At 38.1% G+C, this 22,959-nt stretch overlaps 1 protein-coding gene across 3 annotated transcripts in view; it reads left to right on the top strand.

Annotated features, from left to right (window-relative positions):
- Positions 1 to 22,959, top strand: part of CDK14 (cyclin dependent kinase 14) — a 678,242-nt gene that overhangs the window by 339,009 nt on the left and 316,274 nt on the right. For all 3 annotated transcript variants that reach the window (XM_072651519.1, XM_072651521.1, XM_072651520.1), the window contains one exon: positions 9,468 to 9,591. In XM_072651519.1, the coding sequence (XP_072507620.1) occupies positions 9,468 to 9,591 (124 nt within the window). The remainder of the gene's footprint in view (positions 1 to 9,467; positions 9,592 to 22,959) is intronic.

Below are 22,959 nucleotides of genomic sequence, written 5' to 3'. Positions count from 1 at the left end.
GAAATTACTATTGGAGGCAGCGAGGTGGTGTAATGTGTAGTATACTGGACTTGGAATCAAGGAGACCCACATTAAAATCTTGCCTCAGACTCTGTAACTGTGTGATGTGTGACACTGGGCAAGTTCCTTAACCATTCTCTGCCTCAGTTTCTTCTAATGTGAGGATAATGAGTTGTACTGAGGATCAAATGAGATAACATGCTATTATTGTTACTATAAATTCTAAGCCCTGTTGTAGGTTATGGGAACACAAAGGCCAAAATTACAAGTCATTTCAGTGCTAATTGATCAATAAACACTCGTTTGGTGCCTCCTCTGACTCAGTCACTGTGCAGAGCCCTGGGAATACAAAGATGAAAATGTGTCCCTGCCTTCATGGCACATACATATATTCTCCCTGGAGTGAAAACATGGATATAGATTAGTGAGTAAATACAAAGTCATGGGGTAGCAATTGCTAAAAAATTTAGAATCTCAAAAACTTTTTTAGAAAGTACCCCTTGTACTGGTTACCTTGAAAGAGCTGGGGCTGCATTAGGTGAAAATGAAATGAGGAATGAAAACAGGAGGTCAGATGTCATATATGGGAAACATAAAATCATCCATTTTTGGCTAGAGCATAGAGCCATGCCTAAGCCTGGAAAGATAGATAGTGATCAGATTGTGAAGGAATTTAAATGTAAAACATCTGTGTTTCACATCAGTGAAGCTCTAGGAATCACCAAAGCTTCATAAGTAGGGGAGCGACAGGTATGTGTTCTAGGAATATGAATTTGGTGGCTTTGTGGAAGATAGATCACAGAGAGGAAATGCTTGATAGGAAGGAGGGGAGACCACATAGAGATTCATTAGAATCGTTCAAGTGAGAGGAGATGAAGTTGGAAGTCATTGTGCACAACCTGAACTCGCTCTGAGGGATAATGGCCTAACAGTCAGCTGCCTTGAACTTTGGGACAGCTTCCCAGTAACAGTGAAAACAGCCCTAGGTTTCTTTAAAAATAGAACTTATTTATGTTTTAGGATCCATAGGTCTAAAGATCTCAGAGACCCTTGGCCAGTTCCCTCATTTTTGCAGGTGAGAAAACTCATTTTGAGATTTTTGAAGTAGGGACAGAATTACAGAATCTCTAAAGTCACCTCTTAGTTCTCTGATTCCGAATGGGTATTAGAGGTCAGCTGGTGCAGTGGGTAGAGCTCTGGGCCTGGAATCAGGAAGACATCTTTCTGAGTTTCCCTCTGCCCTCAGATATTTACTAGCTAGGTGGCCCTGGGCATGTCATTTCACTCTATTTGACTCATCTGTAAAATGCGCTGGAGAAGGAAATGGCAAACCTTGACTTTATCCTTCTACTTGCCCCCTGTTTCAAGCCTGGTCCGATGCCCTGCCTTCAGAATATGCTTAACAAATGATTGTTGCATTGAGCTGAATTGAATGAAGAACCTGAGATCTCTTTGGGAAAGTTATTGACCTGATCTGATTATGGGAGGGTGAGACAAAACAGAAAATAACGTGTATCTCTCTGTCTAAAATGAAGATAGGTGATAACACACATATTCCAGGGTTGTAGTAATTCAGCTCTTTTCTTTTACCCCAGACCCTTAAGGTCTACCACAGAGCATGTCTGCCTGCCTTGACATGACAAAAGGGTTAACTAAGATCTTAGACTTGGGTATTTAGTGTTTGCACAATTATATGGTAAATGAATCTGTGTTCAGTAGTATACACTCCACCTAGATGGTTCCTGTTTTCAAAGTAGACTAGTCTAGACATTCCAGGAACTGCAAGAATATCTAACATTCATCTGAAAGAAAAACACACACACAACCCTTCTGTGGGGGCAAATTAAAGCCTTGTGTCAGTGGCCAAAGGAATAGGAAATATGGAAACAGCTATAAACACAGGAACACTGACTGGGTTCAAACTCAGGATAATTTGTTGAATAAACTTAAATTTAATCGAAATCTCCATGAGGGCTAAAGGCAAAACAGTCCCAAGTAACATTTTAAGCATTCATTTAAAATGCCAAACTCTCTTTTGTTTTCAATAGTATTGGATTTTTTAAACTTTCGGTTGTGGGATTTATGGTGAATTTTTATTTTGGGGGAGAGTAGGAAGTGGTACTATATGTGCCATTAGACATAGGAAAAAACCCAACCATAAGTGGTACAGTTCAGTACAAATGCAGGTTAACCCCCAAATTAAATTATCCACAACTAATTTGAGCAGTACAATGAAGTCCTTAGGACACGCCCGTTACCAAATTACTTTTGAATGTTGTTCCTATCAGACTTTTGCTGAAAAGTTTGCTGTAATATTTTTGGCCCACTAAAGATGCCACTTAATTTCAAGAGAGGGATGGAGGAATAGAGGCAAGGGGATGAGGCCATCTTTTTTTCTGCTTGGTGTGCCAAGGCTGGAGACTCTTTGCCCTCTACGTGGACCCCTGCTGCGACGAGGATTTTTACAGCCACTGTGCATGTTTGCCATTTCAAGCTGAAGTGGTCATAAGGAATATGGAACCATCTGTGGGAATCTTTCCCTGTGAAATCAAAATACCAAGAAAAGATTATTGAAGTGGATTTATTTTCTAATATAATATGCAAAACTCATCCTCGGTCATATTGCTTACATCTGAAAAAAGATTTTTCATAGCCAAAAAAATTAAAACTGGACTTGGTGGATATGCTGAATGCTCCCAGATTTGTTATTTGGACCTTCATAGTTTATGTTTTATGTCATAAGCTAATGAACATAAAATAGTCTAATCATCTGACACATGGATGTGCCAAAGAGCATTCCTTTATTTGAAAACATTTATTGAGGTCTAGTATGTGCATGAAATTATGTCATTATATTTTATGTGATATGTAATATTAATATGTCATATTAATACTTATATATTAACAGTATTATTAAGTTTCATTGTGGTGTAGAGAAAAGATTGGTGGCTTGGCAGTCAGGGAAATTGTGTTAATAAGTTCCTGGCTCTCCTTGAACTTGTATAATATCAGTTAGTCTCTCTGGGTCTCAGTTTCCTCAGCTGTAAAATGAGGGGTTTCCCTTTCCACTCTAAAGTTACAATCTCAAGGTAAACTCTTGATGCTCATTCCTCCTCCCCCACCCCCAATTTTTCTAATGATTCTGCTGTCTATAGTGGTTCTTATTTCCCTTTGCAGTGACTTCATGTCAGAAGAAAATGACTAGACCTTGTGAGAGTGGTCATTTACATAACCACCAAAGAATTAAGCATCTTTCTTATGCAAATATCCGTGGAAAAGCTTGGTAAAAATCTGTGCATCTGTGACCCATTCCCAAGAACATCCTTAAAGAACAATTTGTGAGGCTTTCTGTTTAACTCAGCATGACGGTCCATTGGTCAGATCCTTCACATTAGAAGCCTGGATGTAATAAGGCTTCTAAGTAAAAAGTGAACCAAAGAAACACCTTTAAAAACATTGTTTTATAATAGAAAGTTTTCTAATGGTTTTGTAGTAAAGAATTTTTTTAAACCAGTTTTTAGTAGTAGGGTATGGATGTTTATTTTGTCATTTTAAAATTTTGGATTGCTTTTTAGTTTAGTGGGAAAGAGATTGAGATAAAAAATGACCTTGCTCATAGTTTATTTTAGTAATTTTTTTTCCTTTCTTGATCTTACTTATTTTTTCCTTGGGATCACAAGGAGGTTGTCAAATAACACATAATATTAACTCTGAGCTGGTGTGAATGCCGTTCTGTTTGCTGTTGTATAAACAGTTGTGTGTGCTGTGAATACCAGCCTCACCACATTACAAAGGAGAAATTAGACCGCTCCAGTTTCTCCACTGCTGACTCCTTTCTCACGGGATGCTGCTCTTTTCATCAGTAAATTGTTAAAAATTCCTTCCAGTGAAAAGCTGTTTTGATGCAACACTTTATTGATACAAAATCTAAAAATATAGTGAGTGATGGGTCCTGTGATCTGGAGTTTGTTTCTGTTATGAATACAATTAACTTTGAGCTTATATAATTGTATCTTTTCCTAACATTGTATTTCATAATCTCTTTTAATGTATTATCCCTTTTGAATTGTTTCTGGATAAACTCCACTATCCCATTTCTTCATTAATTAGCAAAGGTATTTAACTGATCCCTTTGGGAAAGTTCCTTCTCCCTGTGTGGTTTTTCAAACCTTTATCTAAGTATGTATTTCCCTTTTCTGAGTAACTTTTGGCCTTTATCCCCTTCTGCTTCACAGTATCTGTGCCTAGTGTACTTTGTTTCCCAGTAAGAGAAGGATCACTGTTTAAGTACAAAGTTTCTTAGGATAGCACCCTAATTTCTCTCAGCCTCTAAGGATGGTTTCCATGTTCCTAACTAGTTCTGTGTCTCTTCTCCTTCTCTTTTTTTTAATGCTGAGCTTCATACTTGGATAATGGATAATTAGAAGCTAAATTCCCTGATTTTCCAAGATAAATGAAAGTTTTTTTTAAGGTTACCTAACTACGAACTTCATTGATTTTCATTTTCCTCATATGTACGAAAAAAGGGTTGATATCCCCAAGGTCTCTTCAGCATTTGTTTTTGAGTCATTTTCTAGTAGTGATGCAGATTTTTTTTAATTGGGGGGGGATAGCTGAGTATATACTGAATGTGCTTCTGAGCAGTTCAGATTTAAAAAAGAATTTTAAAAGACTGTTCAGAAATTCATAAAGAGTAAAATGAGTATTGGTCAAAATTTGGCTAAAGACATTTGGGTCTCTATTAAGTATGCATTTCTCCATTCTCTTCTTGCCAAGAACCTTCTTTCCAGCCTCATTTTGATGACAGTTCAAGTTGATCTAGTCTCATCAACTGTTAATTAATGACTCTGCAGGAGTTTGGTCTGGAAGCTGACCAAAACTGCCATCTTACAATAAAAACAATACACATCCTCAGCAGTGCTTACAAAGTAATGAAAGATATTCCCCAAACAGTGGGGAAGGAGCCATCAACAGTTGTACTTAATGGTTTATAATATAAAAGAATTTTTGAATTTTAATTGATGAATTAAAATAGAACATTATTACTTTATTTAAATGAAAGAACTTCTTATTGGCATGAAATGATGATGGCAAGAATGATATTTTCTTATAGCATAACTAACTTTCCCTTGCTCTAATTGATTATTCTAGTTGAATTGTTTGTTTAGTGTAGTTGCCTATTTTTGTGCCTTCATTCATAGTTTCTCTTTCATGTCTGGCCTTTTACCCCTTTTTACAACTTTGATACCAGAATCATTTATTACTGACATTCCTTAAAGGATCCCCAATATCTTCTGTCTTTTTTTAGATACCAACTTTATACTCTTCATATTCTTCATACTCTGATAATCAAGAACTAAAATTCTTGATTTTTCAAGGTGAATTAAAGACTTTAAAAAAATTCAGTCTATAAGCACATTACTCCTATCATCAAGAATCTATATATTTTCAAATTTCTACAGTGATATTTCCCTCTATGCTTTTCTTTTGTAACAAATCAACCATTTGACTTTAGGTGAAACAACATGGAGGTGGTATTAAATGGCTCACAGAATGGTAGAGGTGGGAAGGGTCTTAGAAATTATTTTCTCCCAGCCCATCATGTTCCAATTAGGTTAAGGAGGCCTGTCAGGAGGAAATGATTTGACAGAGGTGACACAGGCAGTGTAGCAGGTAGAACAGAGTTTCAGGCAAAGTTCTGAAACTCCAAATTCTGTGCCCTTTCTATTCCAAGCTGCTATCGTTCCATTGTTTTAAATGTGATTTAAATGTGTGGCAGTCAACAAGATGATTTGTCACTGTGTATTCTGGATCCATGATTAATTGGTTTAGGGAACTCTCAGCAATGAAACTCCTTCAATCAATGCAGAGCTACACCTGTTTCACAATTTATAGATAGACTTACCTGGGACATTAAGGATTTAAGTGACTTGATCATGTTCGTATAACCCATAGGTATCAGAAATGTGTCTTAAAAACTTCCCCTCTATCCTCTATCATTAATTATCAAACTTTTTGGCCTTGTAATACTCTTAAAAATTATCGAAGACCCCAGAGATCTTTTGTTTATGTGGATTGTATCAATATACAGTGTAATAGAAGCTTTAAAAAATCTTATCATCATCATACTAGTTTTGACGTGGAGAGCTCCCTGAAAGAGTATCAGGAGCATTCCGGTTCCCCTGGACCATAATTTGAGTAGCACGAGGTGGCATAGTGAATAGTTCCAGGAAGACTCATCTTTGTGAGTTCAAATCTGGCCTCAGACACTTAGTAGCTGCATGACCCTGGGTAAGTCACTGAACCCTGTTTGTCTCAGTTCCTCATATGTAAAATGAGCTGGAGAAGGAAATGATAAACCTCTCTAGTATCTTTGCCAAGAAAGCTCCAGATGAGGTCACAACAAGTTAGACACAACTAAAAGACAAACAAAAGAATCCCCACCCCACCCCCAAAACCAAAAACCCTGAACAACAGTAAACTCTATATATTATGCAACAATGCATCTTTGTGTAACAGTAAGCTTTGGTTTTATTATTGACTTTAACAAAGTTATTTAAAAATGATTAGGACCATAATGGAAGTTATGTCTGTATTTCTCATTCAGAAAGATACTTTGAAAATAAATGTGATGATAGCAAATTGCAGTATGATGAATGAATGGATTGGCAGGTTTTAATTTACTCCAACCTTGTTTTAGAGCCTTAGGTATCTGTGTCCTTTTCTACTCTTGGGAAAGTAGAGGGGCTAACATCATTGTACACACAACCCAACACCCAACAGTAGCAACAGTTTTTGTTGTTAGCATTCTCTCTGCCCTGGGGGCCCCAAGTCAAGTGTTGTCATACAGAAATATGTACTCAGGAACCTGTCACAATCCAGGCCATGTCCCTTTGGACTGGAGAGCATTTTCTTCTCTTTATGTCTAAAACATTAGTGCTTTTGCTGAATAACTTATGGTTCATTAAAAAAAAAAAAAACCAAGACAAAAAAAATCTCCGTTTACATCTAAGATAGTTTCATTTCTAATTTTCATTCCTTCTGTCTTTTTGCATTTTAGATGTGTCAGTATTTGAAGTTCTTGTTGAAACTAAAGTAACTTTTAGTTGCCAGGGTACAGGATGCTTTTACCTCATCTTGATGGCTTTAGTTATTCAGACAAGGCGCTTTTGAAGGAATTGCCAGCTACTGACTCTGAGTGAAGCCTGCGACTTAGGTATAGTCATTCTTAGGAGAGAGTAGTTGACCAAAGTGTAGTCATTGACATTGAGTAACCCAAGCTGTCCTAACAAAAATGTATGTATTATATGAAATATTGATATGAACTGGTTAGAAAACAGTGGTCTAGGGCAAATAGTGCTTGCTTCAAGCATCCTAAGACTAGGATTTTAAAATTATTTGGAATTTATATTTGAATCCTTGTCCATAATATAATAAGACATGCAAAGCATTTCAAGGTTAAGACCAGGTGTTCCTGTCCCATGGGAAAAGTTAATCAACAGCATAGAGAGTTGAAAGAATGCTGGTGGCAGAGCATCTGAGTTCGAATCCTGGTTCTGCTCCTTAATTATGCAATTCACTGAATTTCCCAGGGTTTTGGTTTCCTTGAAGTAAAATGAATTGGTTGGATGAAAAGATTTCTGAAGTTCTTCCAGCTCAAAATAGAAGCTTTTATGAAACCAGGTTCAAATCTTAGTTCTTATTTACCACAGGCACTATCTTGGTGAAGGTACTTCAACTATCAATGTCCTCTCTATGCCACGTGAGGTGGTCAGACAAGATGATCTATTTCTAGGATTACTTTTCCTTAATTATTTTAGGAGCTAACTCATTTAACTTTGCAAAGACTCCATGTTGTTACCAACCAGAAATGAAGAGGGAAGGAGTATCCTTCAAAAGTATAAAAGTCTAAAGTCGATGGAAAGTAACAACCAAAGAACTCCAGCTTGTGAGGAGGGATACAGTTTCTCCTGGTTGCTAGTAATTAGTTTCTGGGAATGTATACAATGACAGCTAAGCCTTTGGGGGGGGGGCGGGGTGTATCAAGTGAATTATTTAAAAATGTACTCCTTATTTCGTGATCATAAGGATGGAAAGCCTACAGATCACTTTATACCTTGTAGAATGAGAAACATCCACCGTTGCCTTATCTCACACCTCGAAGTCAAAGCCCAAAGACAACTTTGGGATTTTTCTTTCGGATCAACATCAGCTGCTCTTGGACCTTTTAATTTCTTTGTGTTCTTTCCTAAAACCACCCCCTTCCTTATTTCTGATCTATTCTATAATCAGAGAAGATACAAATCAGTCCTCAGGCAACACTCTAATCTCTTAAAGCCAGATGGGTAAATGAAAAATAATTGCAGTTTTATAGAAATTGAACCTTGTGTTTATCATAAGGTTCTTCTGTGTATGTTTATGAATGCAACATGGTACAACTTAATTCTCTCTGTGTTTTTTATTCCCTCCCCTTTTGCCCCTCTTTTTATAAGCTATGTCTTTCCATTGAGATTCAAAAAAGGGGCTGAGTATAAGGTAAAAGGAAACAAGAACCCCCAAAGCAGAGGGGCTACCTGGTTGACTGCTTTTCAAGTGGAAAATTTCCATAGTAGGAAGATGTTCGATCAGATTTGCATTATTTGTGCCTCTCACTTCTGGGGGCAATCACTGGAGGATAGAAAAAGCAAATGGTGCCTTATTTTTTGCTGGTTGTTAAGGGATCCCCACCCCAGACCTCTGCACCAAGGCACATGATGTCTGTGGCTCTGTCCTCTATTCTCTGGCATGCCTGTTACTCCATTTCAGAATGGCGTAGAAGAAAAAACCCTGGGTTTGGAGTCAGCCCATTGGGGTAAAATACTCCTAATTGATAGTTGCTACCTTTGTGACATGGGGCAAGCCACTTTACTCTCTGGGCTGCATTTATAAACTGAGGGGATTGATTTAGACAGACTTTAAGGACCTTTCCAGCCCCAAGTCCTAGGGTGATTCCATAAGGACCACTGTGACCAGCAGCATTGTGTCAATGGTATGATGTTATATATGAACATATATTAGCATGTATTACCTTGTGTGCTCTCCCATGTACCAGTTATTTCTTCTAGCATCTTTATAATGTTTGGAATGAATTCCCCCCCAAACTCTTATTTAAAATTAACAAAGCAGAAAATTGCAAAGATTTGAATCTTTTATACTTAGATTGATTTAATGGAAAATAGAATTCAGTTACATCTTGAACTTCTTGTGGGTGGGTGAGGTTGAAATTCCAGGACTCCTATTTCTTGGTGATCCCTGGTTTTCTGTGCAGATTCCTCCCCTTTTTGTCAGATGACTTGACTTTTCAAAAATCTGTTTGATACTCATTTTTATGTTATATGGTTACTCTTCAGAATATGTATAGAAGCTGATGTTTGTCTGCCTTCAGATTTTAACTGTGTCTTCTCTGCCCCCCACCCCCCATTTTCCAGTTGTTTTTATTTCAGTTGCTGCGAGGGCTGTCTTACATCCACCAGCGTTATATTTTGCACAGAGACCTGAAGCCACAGAATCTTCTCATCAGTGACACGGGGGAGTTAAAGCTGGCAGATTTCGGTAGGAAAGCAGTTAATTATGAGTCTATTTTGTCATGTTGTGAGAATGCCAGGCAGATGGTGGTGTGGATTTTGCTTAGACACAGCTACTGCATTGTAGAGCCTGGTAAAATTTCCTCTGGAATGAAGGATTCATTATGATCCAAATAATGCTTGATAGATTAAGAAGTGGGAAAGGGAAACATCTTTCACACTCAGAGGGAAAGGTGGGGGAAGGGAGGAGTATGCAGTGGGGGATGGAAAGAGAGAGGAAGAGAGAGAGAGAGAGAGAAAGAGAGAGAGAGAGAGACAGAGAGAGAGAGACAGAGAGAGAGAGAGACAGAGAGAGAGAGACAGAGAGAGAGAGAGAATGAGAGACAGACACAGGGAAAGAAAGACAGAGAGAGAGACGGAGACACTTGCATACAGAAAGAAAGAGAGAAAGAGATAGATGAACCTCATTAGTATAATAAGACTGGCAGAAAGGCTTTGGGACTAAGGAGTATTTCAAGCAAGATAACAGGTCGTCCTCCTGACATTTAGAGGGAATTCACAGCTTCTAATCACTTGTATGTATCCTCACTCTGGGGACATAACCATTGAGCCCAAGGATCCATAAGCTGGGTTAACCTTTCTTGAAGTGACACTTGACTCAAGAATTTTTTGAAGAATTAGGAGAGCAGGCACTGAATATCATTGAAGGGAAGAGGGTGGTTTTAGCTACTCAGAGAGCAGCTAGATGACATAGTGGACAGAGCACTGGGCTTAGAACCAGAAAGACTCATCTTCCTGACGTCAAATCTGGCCTCAGATACTTACTCGTTGTGTGAGCCTGGGCAAGTCCCTTCACCCTGTTTACCTCAGTTTCCTCATCTGTAAAGTGAGCTGGAGAAGGAAATGGCAAACCACTCCAGTATCTTTGCCAAGAAAACTCCAAAATGGTGTCATAAAAAATCATACATGACTGAAAAACAACAAATTTATAAATGGAACCTTCCACAGACGTTTGCAAATTTGTTTATCCCACCATGTTCTTCAGTCTTTGTCTCTGTCGCTTAGGAGGTGTACAGTGCTTGCTTTTCCCTCTTCTTGTTCCCTCCTCAATTTTCCCCTTCCTTCTTGATGTATTCAGAAATGTCTGAATTGCCCTTGCGCTCTGTCAACCCAGTGAGATGGAGTGTTGAGCAAAGCTGTAACACCCGGGATTGCCGTGGAAGCATGATGTGTTGACAATGCATTGCCTCAATTAGTTTTGAATATGTATATTCTGATGAGAAATTTGCTTGGTGAACAGTAGAATGAAATATTGCCCTTGGGACAGACAGATGCCTGAGGATGTGATGTGGGCCATTGCTATAATGTAATTATTTCACCAAAGACAGAAGGGGGCTGGGAGGTAGGGAAAGAAAGAGAGAGGAAGAAAAAAATCCTTTTTTCAAAGATTATATTCTATTGAACTCCAATGAAGTGAGACATTTCAAACAGTCTTCTTGCTCCTTCGCTCTTAGTTGTCTCTTTTTTAAGACATTAGCAATGAGAAAATTTTGTCATTATATCCTAGCCTGGTCTTGGTTGTATTGTCTGGGAAATCAGGGAGGGAAATCTAAGCATTTAGTCTCTTTGGTTTTTATAGGAAATGGCCCACTTTAGAATAAGGTTAATCGCCACACGTTGCTTCAGTTTATTGAAGTGTAGAAAGCCTAAAAGAAGGGGAGCTATGGATGGCTGCTTATCAAGGCCAAAGATCATTGAATCTTTACCTTGGACCTCCAGTGCCTGCAGTGGGGCCCTTGCTTTATAAGTGCACAAGAAATCAGTGAAGCTTAATGGGGATGTTTCTTGTGACATCTCCTAAGAGTCTATAAAGCCTAGTTTCAATCAGGTACCAAAATGTGTGGGTACATAGTTAACTGTTTTGGACATAACTGTGGTTGTATTTTCACAGACTTTCCTGCTCATAAATTTTAATTTTATGCAAAAATTTTGTAAATATGTTCACATTTTTTATAGAGATAACTTGTATGTGTTCCCTGAAGATACTTTGCTTTCTGTTTCTAAGCAATGTAATGATTGCTAAAATCAGGGTTTTAGTCTTAGAAAGTCTTGCAGGCCAGCTAGCCTTGTCAGTAAGTACTAATTTTGTATCTGTATCAAGGAGGAATTTGAGGTGGTTAAAAGCACCGTACAATTTTCCAAATGGATTGGATGCTGTTCCTTCACATCTTTTTTACCCAGTCATTTTGCCCAGTGATAATTTATCGTGGAAATTTCTTAGAATAAGTGGCCAAAAAGACCGTCACAGTGGTGCATGTGATTAGGTTGCAGCATGATTACCTACATTCAACCAATGGCATGAGTGATATCGTGGAAGAATTGTATGATTAGCAGTTATGTGGCCTGGGTAGGGGTAGTGGTGAGGGGGTAGGGAATTCCCATGAAATGTAGGAAGGCTTAGAGGAATGCCTCTGATAGAGGTTTGCTCTCTTCAGTGACAGTTTCCATTAGGGCCAAGACAGGAATTTTCACAGAATGAGAAGGCATGGATGGTTACATTCTGATCAGGATAGAAGGAAAACCTCCATGGATGAAACCCTAGACCTAGCCAAGTATTCTGTTACAGTGGTCAGATTCAATAGCAAATTAAAGTTATGAGAAGGTTCAACTTTGTTATAAAAAAAAATAAGTGATATTTTTGAGTACATCTTTAGTTACTGAAATCATTAATTGGATTTTCTTGAGTTTTTATATCTGAAACCCATTCCTGGCACAAGGCCTCATAGTATGTTTATTAAGTGTAATAAGAGTGGCTTATCCACTAATTGGCAATTTACTTGATTAATTTTGAATGATTTTTGTCTTTTAATTAAAATTACTTTGCTTAACTGTGTCTCTGTGAGCATGTGTGCATGTGTGCCCATGAGAAAATGTGAGATGATGGCAGCCAGAAGAGAATGTCAGAAAAACACACTCCAGGCACAGTCATTTGACTTCCTTACTTTAAAGCAGATAAAATAAATTCCCAGTAGCATCCAGACCCCGGGATTAGGATGTGGCTTACTTATATCTTTCCTGTGTTGCCTTTTAGTTTGTGTTTGAAGGATACAGCCCAAATTTGGATGAGTGTGTGTGTGTGTGTGTGTGTGTGTGTGTCTGTCTGTCTGTCTGTCTGTACTTGGCATTTAAATTCCCAATTCTGAATTTACTCTGTGCTCAGCATGTAATAGGTGCTTAATAAATACATGTGGAATTGAATTTTTGCAATGATTTTCGTCATTTTCTGTTTCCCAGGAAAAGTTGGGTCAGCTAGACAGACCTTTTAAATATCTGAGATAAAAGAAATTTAGGGTCTTTGATGGAATCCCAGAAGTCTCATTCTGATGGGTGGAGCCAAGTTTGGTTTGAATATATTGTGCATGGCCCATTAACAATTGCTATACATGCACCAAAGAATATAAAAAGGCATTTGGGCACTTGAATAATCCCAAAACAAGTACAACTTTACCCTTTAAAAGATTTCACATCCTGAATATTTGGCAGACTGGGGTGAGGAACAGTCATGTTTCTTTAAAAAAACCATGTTTTTGTTTTCAGCAGCCATTTCCTTAGTGTAAGATATTAAAGTGTGTTTGTTTGAAAAGCTAAGTATGATGCAGACCTTATCCTATATATAGGAGCTTTTAATAGTACCTACCTCCCAAGGATTATTGTGGGGATCAAGTGAGGTAATATTTTGGAAAGTACTTTGCAAACCTTAAAGCATGATAGAAATGGCTATCGTCATCATCATTATCATCATCATAATTGTTCCTGATATAATAATATAATGTATGATATGATGTAATATATAATATATATACATAACAATATAATGTAACAATACAGTGTAGTATTATATAATATTACATAACAGAATATATAACATAGTGTAATATGATATAATAGAGCACAGCCTGTAGAATTAGGAGGCATGGATTAAAAAATCTAGCCTCTGAAATTTCCTACCTCCGGGGCATTGAGCAAGTCCTGGGGGCCTTCCTGAGTCTCTGTTTCCTCATCTGTATAATGAGAGTGTTGGTTACGTTGCCTCTAAGATCCCTTCAGCTCTAGTTCTTCCATTCTTATACAAATTGAGCAAAAAGACATATAGATACAGATATGATATAGATATACATACACACATACGTACGTACATATAAAAATTACTAACCTGCAAGAAAGAGCATTATAGGTGTAAAGTACTCTGACAAATCTGACAGAAGCAGAAAGCTTGTGTAGAGGTAGAGGCAGAGGTAGAGGGTCAGTGATGATCCGACAGAGGAGATGGTATCAGTTTAGGTCCTTGAAGGAAGGTGGGACTTTCACATATAGAAATGGATGTGGAGTCCATTCCTTGGATGGTGCATAGGAAAAGTAGAGGCATGTGCATGGGGGAAGGCAAGAACAGGAAGGGAGCAGAGTTGGTCAGTAGTTCTGAAAGAAAAGAAATAGGAGATAAAGCTGCAGAGGTCAACTTTGGTGTGGGTGTAGATTGCATGGAATATGGGGCAGCTCGATGATGCAATTTCCTGGAATCAGGAAGACTTTTCTTTATGAGTTCAAATCCAACCCTCAGACATTTTTTAGTTGTGTGATCCTAGGCAAATCACTTTTACATTGTTTGCCTCAGTTTCCTCATCTGTAAAGGGAGCTGGAGAAAGAAATGGCAAACTATTCCAGTATCTTTGTCAAAGAAATCCCAAACATAGTCATGAAAGAGTTGGACATGACTGGAAATCAACTCAAGAACAGTGAAACTGTGGAGGGGATTTGTGTTTCTTGTTAAAATATTTGCGTACAATTGTTATTATTCTTTTGAACATTTAAATAGTCAGGAACCTCCCTGCCACAGTCATTCCCCAAATGATTGGGAAGTAGCTGATTTGGGTGAAGATGCAGCATCTTGTTGATGTTCATCTCTCTATTAATATGGTTATTTGCTTTATGGGACCAAGTTCTAGTTTACAGAGAAATGAAAGACCAGATACTCTAAATAGAATTTAAAGTATAAGCTCAGTTTTGTTTAGCAAAGAGATTATTATGCAGTGAAAAGAATGTCAAATCTGAATTCAGTGGACCAGAGTTTGAGTCTTCACCCTGTGACTTAACTCCCTGCATGGTCTGGGGCATTGAGCCTCACTTAACCTGAGCTCGGTTTTCTCAATTGTAAAATGAAGAATTTGGACCAGATGACCTTCAGTGTCTCTTTTGGTTATAAATCTATGAAGCCAACTTTCCTAATAGCTTAATATAGACTATTATTGAGGTATTAGCAGAGACCAGGGTTCAAATTTCAGCTCTGCCACATGGTAGCTAAAATACTGGGGAAGTAATTTGTCCAGTGTCCCAGAATCTCAATTTCTTCTTTTATAATAATATGTATATTATCTTCTTATTACAAATTATACATTGTAAAGTATAACAGTATAGATTATATCTATGACCCATATAACATCTATGACCACATATAATAACATATATGTGATATACATATGTATGTACACATGTGTTTCTTATTAATTTATTTAAAATGGTTTTAATTCTTATTCAGCATATGGGGGAAGGGATGGGGGATGTTAAACTGTAAATTATTGATTTTTTTTTTTGTATAGCTGAATAATCAGTTGATCTTTGTTAACTTCTGATTAAGGAAGTTTTGAGTCACCAGTAGTTGGTTGTTTCATCTACATAAATTCTTCAGAGTATCTGGAATACTATGTGAGATGAATGGGGAAAGTAGAGGTAGATGAGAATGTTGCAGCCATGTGCTTAGAGGAAATTAAGAGTTAAAGAAACTTTAAATACCATCTTGCTCAACCCCCTCATTTTGCAGTGATGAAATTCGAGAGCCCACCGTGTTTGTCACTTCAAGACCATGAAGTTGATGATAAAGTCAAGACTCATACTCAGGTCTCCTGATACCTGAGGCAATGTTTTTTCCATTGGTACTATCTGGTCTAGTGAGAGATGCCAGAGTCTTGAAGGTCATTGCATGGATCAAGGCCCTTCTGAAGGCCTACTAAAATCATTTGTATTATCTTTATTTAGCTACATTTTTTGAGGGGGGCTATTTAAAATCATTTGCCATTGTATGATAGGAAATCAGAGGAATGAGTATATAAAATTTTATTTCTATCCCTCTAGTTGAATGTAAATGTCTTGAAGGCAGTTCCTATTTCCCTCTTGTTTCTGTATCTCCATGCCTAATACTCCCTTTTTTCCCTCTTCAGTTCATTCGGATCGCTGCCAAAGTAGTCTTTCCAAACCTCTGCTCTGATCATGTGGCTCCCCTGTTCCAGGATCTCACATGGCTCTCTGTTGCCTTAATGCCATCAAAGCCTTGTACTATCTGGTCCCCACTCATCTTTCTAGACTTTTTTCACTTAACTCCCCTTTATATATTTTCTCTTGTACCCAAAACGATCTCCGTGCTTGCATTTCTTTGCCTTGCTCATTCTAATCTCCCCATTCCAGCCCTTGCATGTGCTGTCTCCGGAAACTTGTAATGGAATCCCTCCTTACCTTAGCATTTTTCAGTCAGTTCAGAAGTGACTTCTTATGGAAAGCCTTTCCTGATTCCTAGGTAATTCTTTTTCCAAATTGCTTTGTATTTTCTTATTCCTGCAAATATATGAACTTTCTAAAAGAATGAAAGTTCTCTCGGGAAAGTTCCCTGTTTTTCATTTGGTCTTCATACCCCCATCACTTTAGTTGAAACTTGATGAGTACCTATTGACTATAATGGTGGGTTTGGAAAGCATCAATATAGAACCCTGAATCTGTGTAGGTGAGTCCGACATAACTTCTTTGGAGTGTCTCCATTGTGATACACTATGATTTAAAATCTGGGTATTGTTATTCACTCTATGCCTAATAAACTTCAGAGTGAATCTGAGAACAAAGGCATTGAACTTGACTCCTCCATTCTCATCATTTAGCTCTCGATTCTAGAAAATCCTTTGGATAAATGTCATACAGTCAAGACTTTTCACTGAGATGATCTTAAAGAAAGAGTACAGGAAATTCTTTGACGATAAATGCAAACAAAAAGCCAACGGGAGAATGTCATGTAGCATTTATAATATAGTCTGCCAGATCATAACATATGCCGTATCATTGTTTATGCTACTTTAGCAGATAATTCTATGGAAATGCAGCTTCCTATTAGAAGCTTTTATCTTTTGTGTACATTTTCTGTTTTCTCTTCCAGCCTTCTGTAGGCCATGACCTTCCTGTAAAGATGGCTGGGCTACATTTACCATCTCACAAATAAGTCAGGGCTCTAGGGCCAAAATGTTAACTGTTTAGTAAAGGAATGCTAGGGTCATGACTTCTTTCGATAACTACACCAGGGATGAAGAAACTCACTTAAATCACCCTGTTCTTTTTAACGCATAAAACTGCTGTCCATTTTTTCTCACATAGTCATAAAACACCATCTTCCTACTATTGATATGTTTTCTCCTTTAGGTTACTTCTTGACCAGGTGAGGAAAGGGAAACTATTGTATGCCATATTTTAGATTAATTGCAAAATACCCTAAAAATGTACAGAGTCTTTGGGTTTGTGTGTGCTATTTTAAAATCCATATTGGGGATAGCAGAAAGCAATGAGAAATCAGCTACTGTCAAGAGTAGGCTAGACTTTGTCAGGATAATAAATATAAAATCTCTGAATAAAGGCCTTTCAATCCCAAGGGAGAAGACCTTTTAGTGTTTTGTATTGTAAGCATACAAAATTCAATATTGCAGCCATAACTTTTAATTCAAGATTAGATTTACTCCAGCCTGTTTTCTTTGGCCTGGAAGATAGAATTTTTGGTAAATCTTTGTTCTTGAATCAATATGCTAAAAGAAAAAAGAAAGTTTCACTGCTCAGTGGTGCATCACACAGTTACTAAGACCGAACCCTAGAGCATTTGAAAGCTGGAGGGGGTGATATTGAATAAGGAGAGTTCCTGTTTATTGACATGCACATATGGGAAAATTGTTCTTTAAAGAGCATAAACCAAGGTAATCTTATTTCTTACTGCTGTATCTTGCCACAGTTCTCCACAAGACATAATTTCTGGAAAGGCACAGGAAGATGAGGGATATGAGAAGCTGTTTAAGAATTGATGATGAAGTGTAAGCAGAGGCTTTCATGTGAATCTGAAAGGTGAAGGAATATATTTAGAATAATTGGTGCTATAGCAGGAGAAAGGGCTGCTTGTTTTCTTCCTCTCTGAACCTAATTGAAATTCCAGGGGAAAAATTTAAATATTCTACAATCTGTCATAAAAATGATAACATGATAGCAATAATTAATTTTAATTTGATCCAGGTACTCAATTTAAACTTTTCTCAACAAGGTTTTGTTTTTTTTTTTTATTTTTTAGTAAGACAAAATGAAGCAAGCTAACGTTCCTCTAAACTAGAGATGAATGTCAGGCTTTGGCAAGAAGGTATAATGCAAAGAGTTATGTATTTAAATAAAGTAAGGATACATGAATCCACAAAAGATCAGTGGCTGTGACAGTGATGGGAATTTCCTTTGTGGGTATTTCTTTCGTCACCTCCATTACAACCTGTTTATACCTTCATGTTATGTCCTAGGGTGGTGATTGATGCAGGTCAAGGAAATGTCATTTTGTCTTGGACCTCAATAGTTTGTATCAGAGAATTTGAACATCCTTTCTTGCCCTCAAACCCAGCACTCTACCCATTTTTCTATACCATCATTAATTGCATCACTGTTGGATTCTTATTGAATAGGATGGCATGTTTGTATGTGTTATATCTGTGCTATTGTGAAGATCAAATGAGATAGTACATGTAAAGCACTTTAAAAATCTTAAAAGTGTCATTGTAAATGCTTATAATGGTGAAAATGATTGTTATTTTCCTGTAGGCTTGTACATTCCTTGAGGCCTCCTCTTTTCTGACTCCAACCCCAGTTTCTGTCTACCATGACATATTTATTCATGCCAGAGTACTTGGGTTCAAATTCTGGCATTATAACTCACCTCCCACATGACCTAGTACACATCCATTCTCCTTGTTAGGCCTCGGTTTCATAGAATCATAGATTTAAACCTTGAAGGGACCTTAAAAATGATTTAGTCCAAACCCCCTTCATTTACAGGTGAATGGAAGCCCGTTCTTCGGCGTCACATGAGCAGTAAATGAAAGCATCAGGTTTGGAACCCAGATCCTCTGACTCTAGAGGGCAGCTCAGTAGTGTAGTGGACAGTGCTGGTCCTGAAGGCAGGAAGACTCACCTTCCTGAGTTCAAATTTGGCTTCAGACATTTACTAGCTGTGTGACCCTGGACTAGTCACTTAACCCCATTTGCCTCAGTTTCCTCATCTGTAAAATGAACTGGAGAAGGAAATGGCAAACCAGTCCACTGTCCTTGCCAAGAAAACCCCAGAATGGTGTCATGTAGAATCACACATGACTGGACAACAGCAGCAGCCTCTGCCTCCAAATCCAACCATCTTGCCTCTTCACTACCCTGCCTTCCCATGTGCCTGTCTCCTGAGATAGTCTCTAAGGACCATTTTAGTCTTAAAATCTTCTGATCCTCTATCCTTGAAGTTAGTTTAGCTTCTCATATTCAGAAAGCACAACTCTATAACTCTTTTCTAAATATTTTTGCCTTGTTACCTGCACTTGAATTAATCAAATTAAAACTTTTATTTTAATTTTTTCCATCCCAAGATGTGACTGATTTTCTAGGGGTATTCCAGTAGGATACCTTTACTTTTATATTGAATTAAAAAACAAAACACAGCCTAAATATTGATGTCTTTTAGGGATATTCTTCAGTTTCACATTGTCAAAGTAAAATATAGGTTCTTTTTTCTCATACTAAATAAAATGCTCAGTATAAGAAAATTTTAAAATGGAAACAAAATAGAAGTAAAAACACTGGTGAGGTATACTTATTTTACTAAGGTGCCCCTGTGACATCTCTCTGCCCATATTCTGTGAAACACATTTCAAAGTTTTGGGCCATCAGCATTAGTTGCTCAGAGTGATACCACAAGCTCCCGTAGATGTGTCCCACTCTGGATGATGGTAGTTCATTTTAACCCATTAACACCAACGGATCCAGCAAGCTGCGGCCACAGGCCCCCAAAGGAAGATGTGTAACCTTTTTAGGGAGCAGTCATTTATCTCTTGGCTCTTCTTAGTCACTGCTGAGATACTTCTCCATCATTAGTGTTTGCTCGAGTACAGGGGCTCAGTGATTGGAGAGGAGGGGAGCTAATAGCAGTGTGCACCTGCCTGTTTATGTAGAGGGTTTGCAATCACAGATTCCCTCAGAGACTGGAAGATCTGGTTACCGTGCATAAGTCACATGACCTCTCAGTGTCCCAGACATTTCTAAATCTAGAAATTGTTTGAAGACCATCTCTTGGCAGAGGAATCTTCTCACTAGTTGCTAATTATACTGGTGAAATGCTTAAAAAAACAAGCAATTATTAGGGTCACATTGTTTTCCTCCAGTAATATGTATGATCTTTGAGGGCTAGGTCTTTTTTTAATTTAAAAATTTTAATTGATACATTTTCTTTTGACAGGGACTATTTTTTTGCTTTGTCTTTGTATTCCCAACACTTAGCAAAGTATCTGGCATTCAGAAAGCACTTGATAAAATTCTGTTGGTTGAATTGAATTGGGTTGTCGAATGATCAAATCAAGAATTGGAGGGATACTTGTATAATATAATGTGGATATCATGAATGTCTCAGATTGAAACAAAAGAAATGAAAACTTTCAATCCTGCCAGGGCTTGATGTTAGAAACTGTGAGATTACTAGATTGGGAAAGTCATAGAAAATGACAGAAAAGGGTCAAGCTCAGAAAAACTGCTTTAGAATCTTCACCAGAGGCAATTTTAGGGTGAAATTCTTGGAGAAGTCACAGTGGGACAATGTTAGAAAGTTGCTCAAATTCCTTTGTTTTCATTTTGTGTGTGTGTGTGTGTGTGTGTGTGTGTGTGTGTGCGCGTGCATGTGTGTGTGTGTGTGTGATACACACACCCATATGTGATGCTTTTATTTGGTTGGTTGGTTGTTGTCCTTTGTTTTTGAAGAGGACCAAAATTACATCACCATGATAAAGTGAAATTTCAGTGTGGCTGACTGTGGCTGATCAGACCAACTAGAGCTTGGAATATTCTACCACAGGTTGGGCACAGATCATCCTTATGAATATTTGTGGTGGATACTCCAAATTTGCACATCCTACATTTACTTTGTGCTATCTCAATTCTGCTTTGCTCACAGAGCACAGCACCCTTTCTTATGTGGACATGCCATGCTGAGCAATCCTGTGCCAGTGTCTCCTATGTTGCACGATCAAATCCAAAGTTCTTAAGAGAGACCTTGAGAGTGTCCTTGTATCACTTCTTCTGACCACCATGTGATCACCTGCCCTATGTGAGTTCTCCATAAAAATAGTCTTTTTTGGCAATTGTACATTTTGCATTCAAACAGCATGGCCAGCCCATCAGAGTTGCACTCTCTGAAGCTTGGCAGTTCAGCTTGAGCAAGGACTTCAGTGTCTGGTACCTTATCCTACCAGCTGATCCTCAGAATCTTCCTAAGAGAATTCAAATGGAAGTGATTCAGTTTCCTGGCATGGCGCTGGTAGAAAGTCCATGTTTCACAGGCATACAACAATGAGGTCAGCACAATGGCTCTATAGACCTTCAGTTTGATAGTCAGTCTAATACCTCTTCTCTCCCAAATTTTTCCTCGGAACCTCCCAAACACTGAGCTAGCTCTGGCAGTGCATGCATCAACCTCATTGTCAATATGTATATCCTTGGAAAGTACCCTACCGAGGTAAGTGAACTTATTCACAGCATTCAAAACTTCTCCATTTGTTGTAACTGATGGTTCCATGTATGGATGGTGTGATGGTGGCTGCTGGAGCACCTGTGTTTTCTTGGTGCTAATTATTAGGCCAAAATTAGCACAGGCAGCAGAGAATTGATCCATACTTTGTTGCATCTCAGCTTCAGAGGCTGCATTGAGTGCATAATCATCTGCAAACAGAAAGTCATGCACCAACTCTCCCTCTACTTTGCTCTTGGCTTGTAGCCTTTTCAAATTGAAGAACTTTTCCATCAGTATGGTAGTTGACCTTGATGTCTTGTTCATCCTCATTGAAAGCCTTTGTCAGCATGGCTGAAAACATCATGCTAAAAAGCATGGGAGCAAGCACACAGCCCTGTTTCACTCCATTGGTGACTGGGAAGGCATGAGAGCATTCATTGACCATATCCAGAACCCAGGCAAACATGCCATCATGAAATTGATGTGCAATATTGATGAACTCCTCCTGGCAACCAAATTTTGACATAATTTTCCATAAGCCCTCATGACTAACGGTGTCAGAGGCCTTGGTCAGATCTACAAACGTTGTGTAGAGACCTATGTTCTGTTCCTGGCATTTCTCCTGGAGTTGTCGGGCAGCAAACACCATATCAACTGTTCCTCACTCTTTCAGAAGCCACACTGGCTCTCAGGTATATGTCCATCTTCCAGGTGAAGGATCAGCCTGGTACACTATTGATGACTGAAGATTTGTACCTCCTTAATTTGGTTTCTTGTTTAACTTTTGGAGATTGTATATTTTAATGATTTAATTTAGTTTAGCTCCAATATCGGAGTGAAATGAAGACTCATAGGTCATTCAGTAGTTTACAAAAAGAGGTTTTTTATTAGCCACAACATAGAAAAGTTATTCAACAAGGATAGAGCATTCAGTTCCCACAGACAGGGCCATTGTCATATGGTCTGGACTGATCATGTCAGTTTGGTCTGGGAAGACACAGAAGTTTCCTATTGTCTGGACAGCTTGGCACCATCTCCCCTTCCTCGCTGCAATCCTCTTCAAACCTTTGCTTCTGAATAGTGAAGTCTCAGCTTCCTTGACTTTTAGGGAAACAAAACTAGCTTAATCTATATTAGAGGGGGGAGGATTGACATCTAGCTTCTCACAGATGTCAATTTTTCACCAATGAAATAAATTCTTTTAAGTTAGATATGAAGTTAAGTGAAATAAATGTTTTTAAGTTAGATGACCATAATGATGATTATTGAAATTGTAATATCAGGCTCTTCTTTGGGTCATCCTTTGAAATCAGTAAGAAATGTAACTTCCTAAGAATCATTGGTCTAAAGCAATGACTGGATAATTCAAATTGGGAGGTGTTTATATCGTTCTGCTCCTTTGTTCATCCTCGTAGCACTTGGACCAATGGGGTCGTAGTGACAAAATGAATATGACTTACACCTTGTAGGAGTATTTGTTGTATATGATGTCTTTGACCATAGAATATAAACTTGTTGAAGGCA

This window comes from Notamacropus eugenii, chromosome 3 (genome assembly GCF_028372415.1).
Source record: "Notamacropus eugenii isolate mMacEug1 chromosome 3, mMacEug1.pri_v2, whole genome shotgun sequence".
Lineage (NCBI taxonomy): Eukaryota > Metazoa > Chordata > Mammalia > Diprotodontia > Macropodidae > Notamacropus > Notamacropus eugenii.
This window is presented reverse-complemented; position numbering and strand designations above follow the sequence as displayed.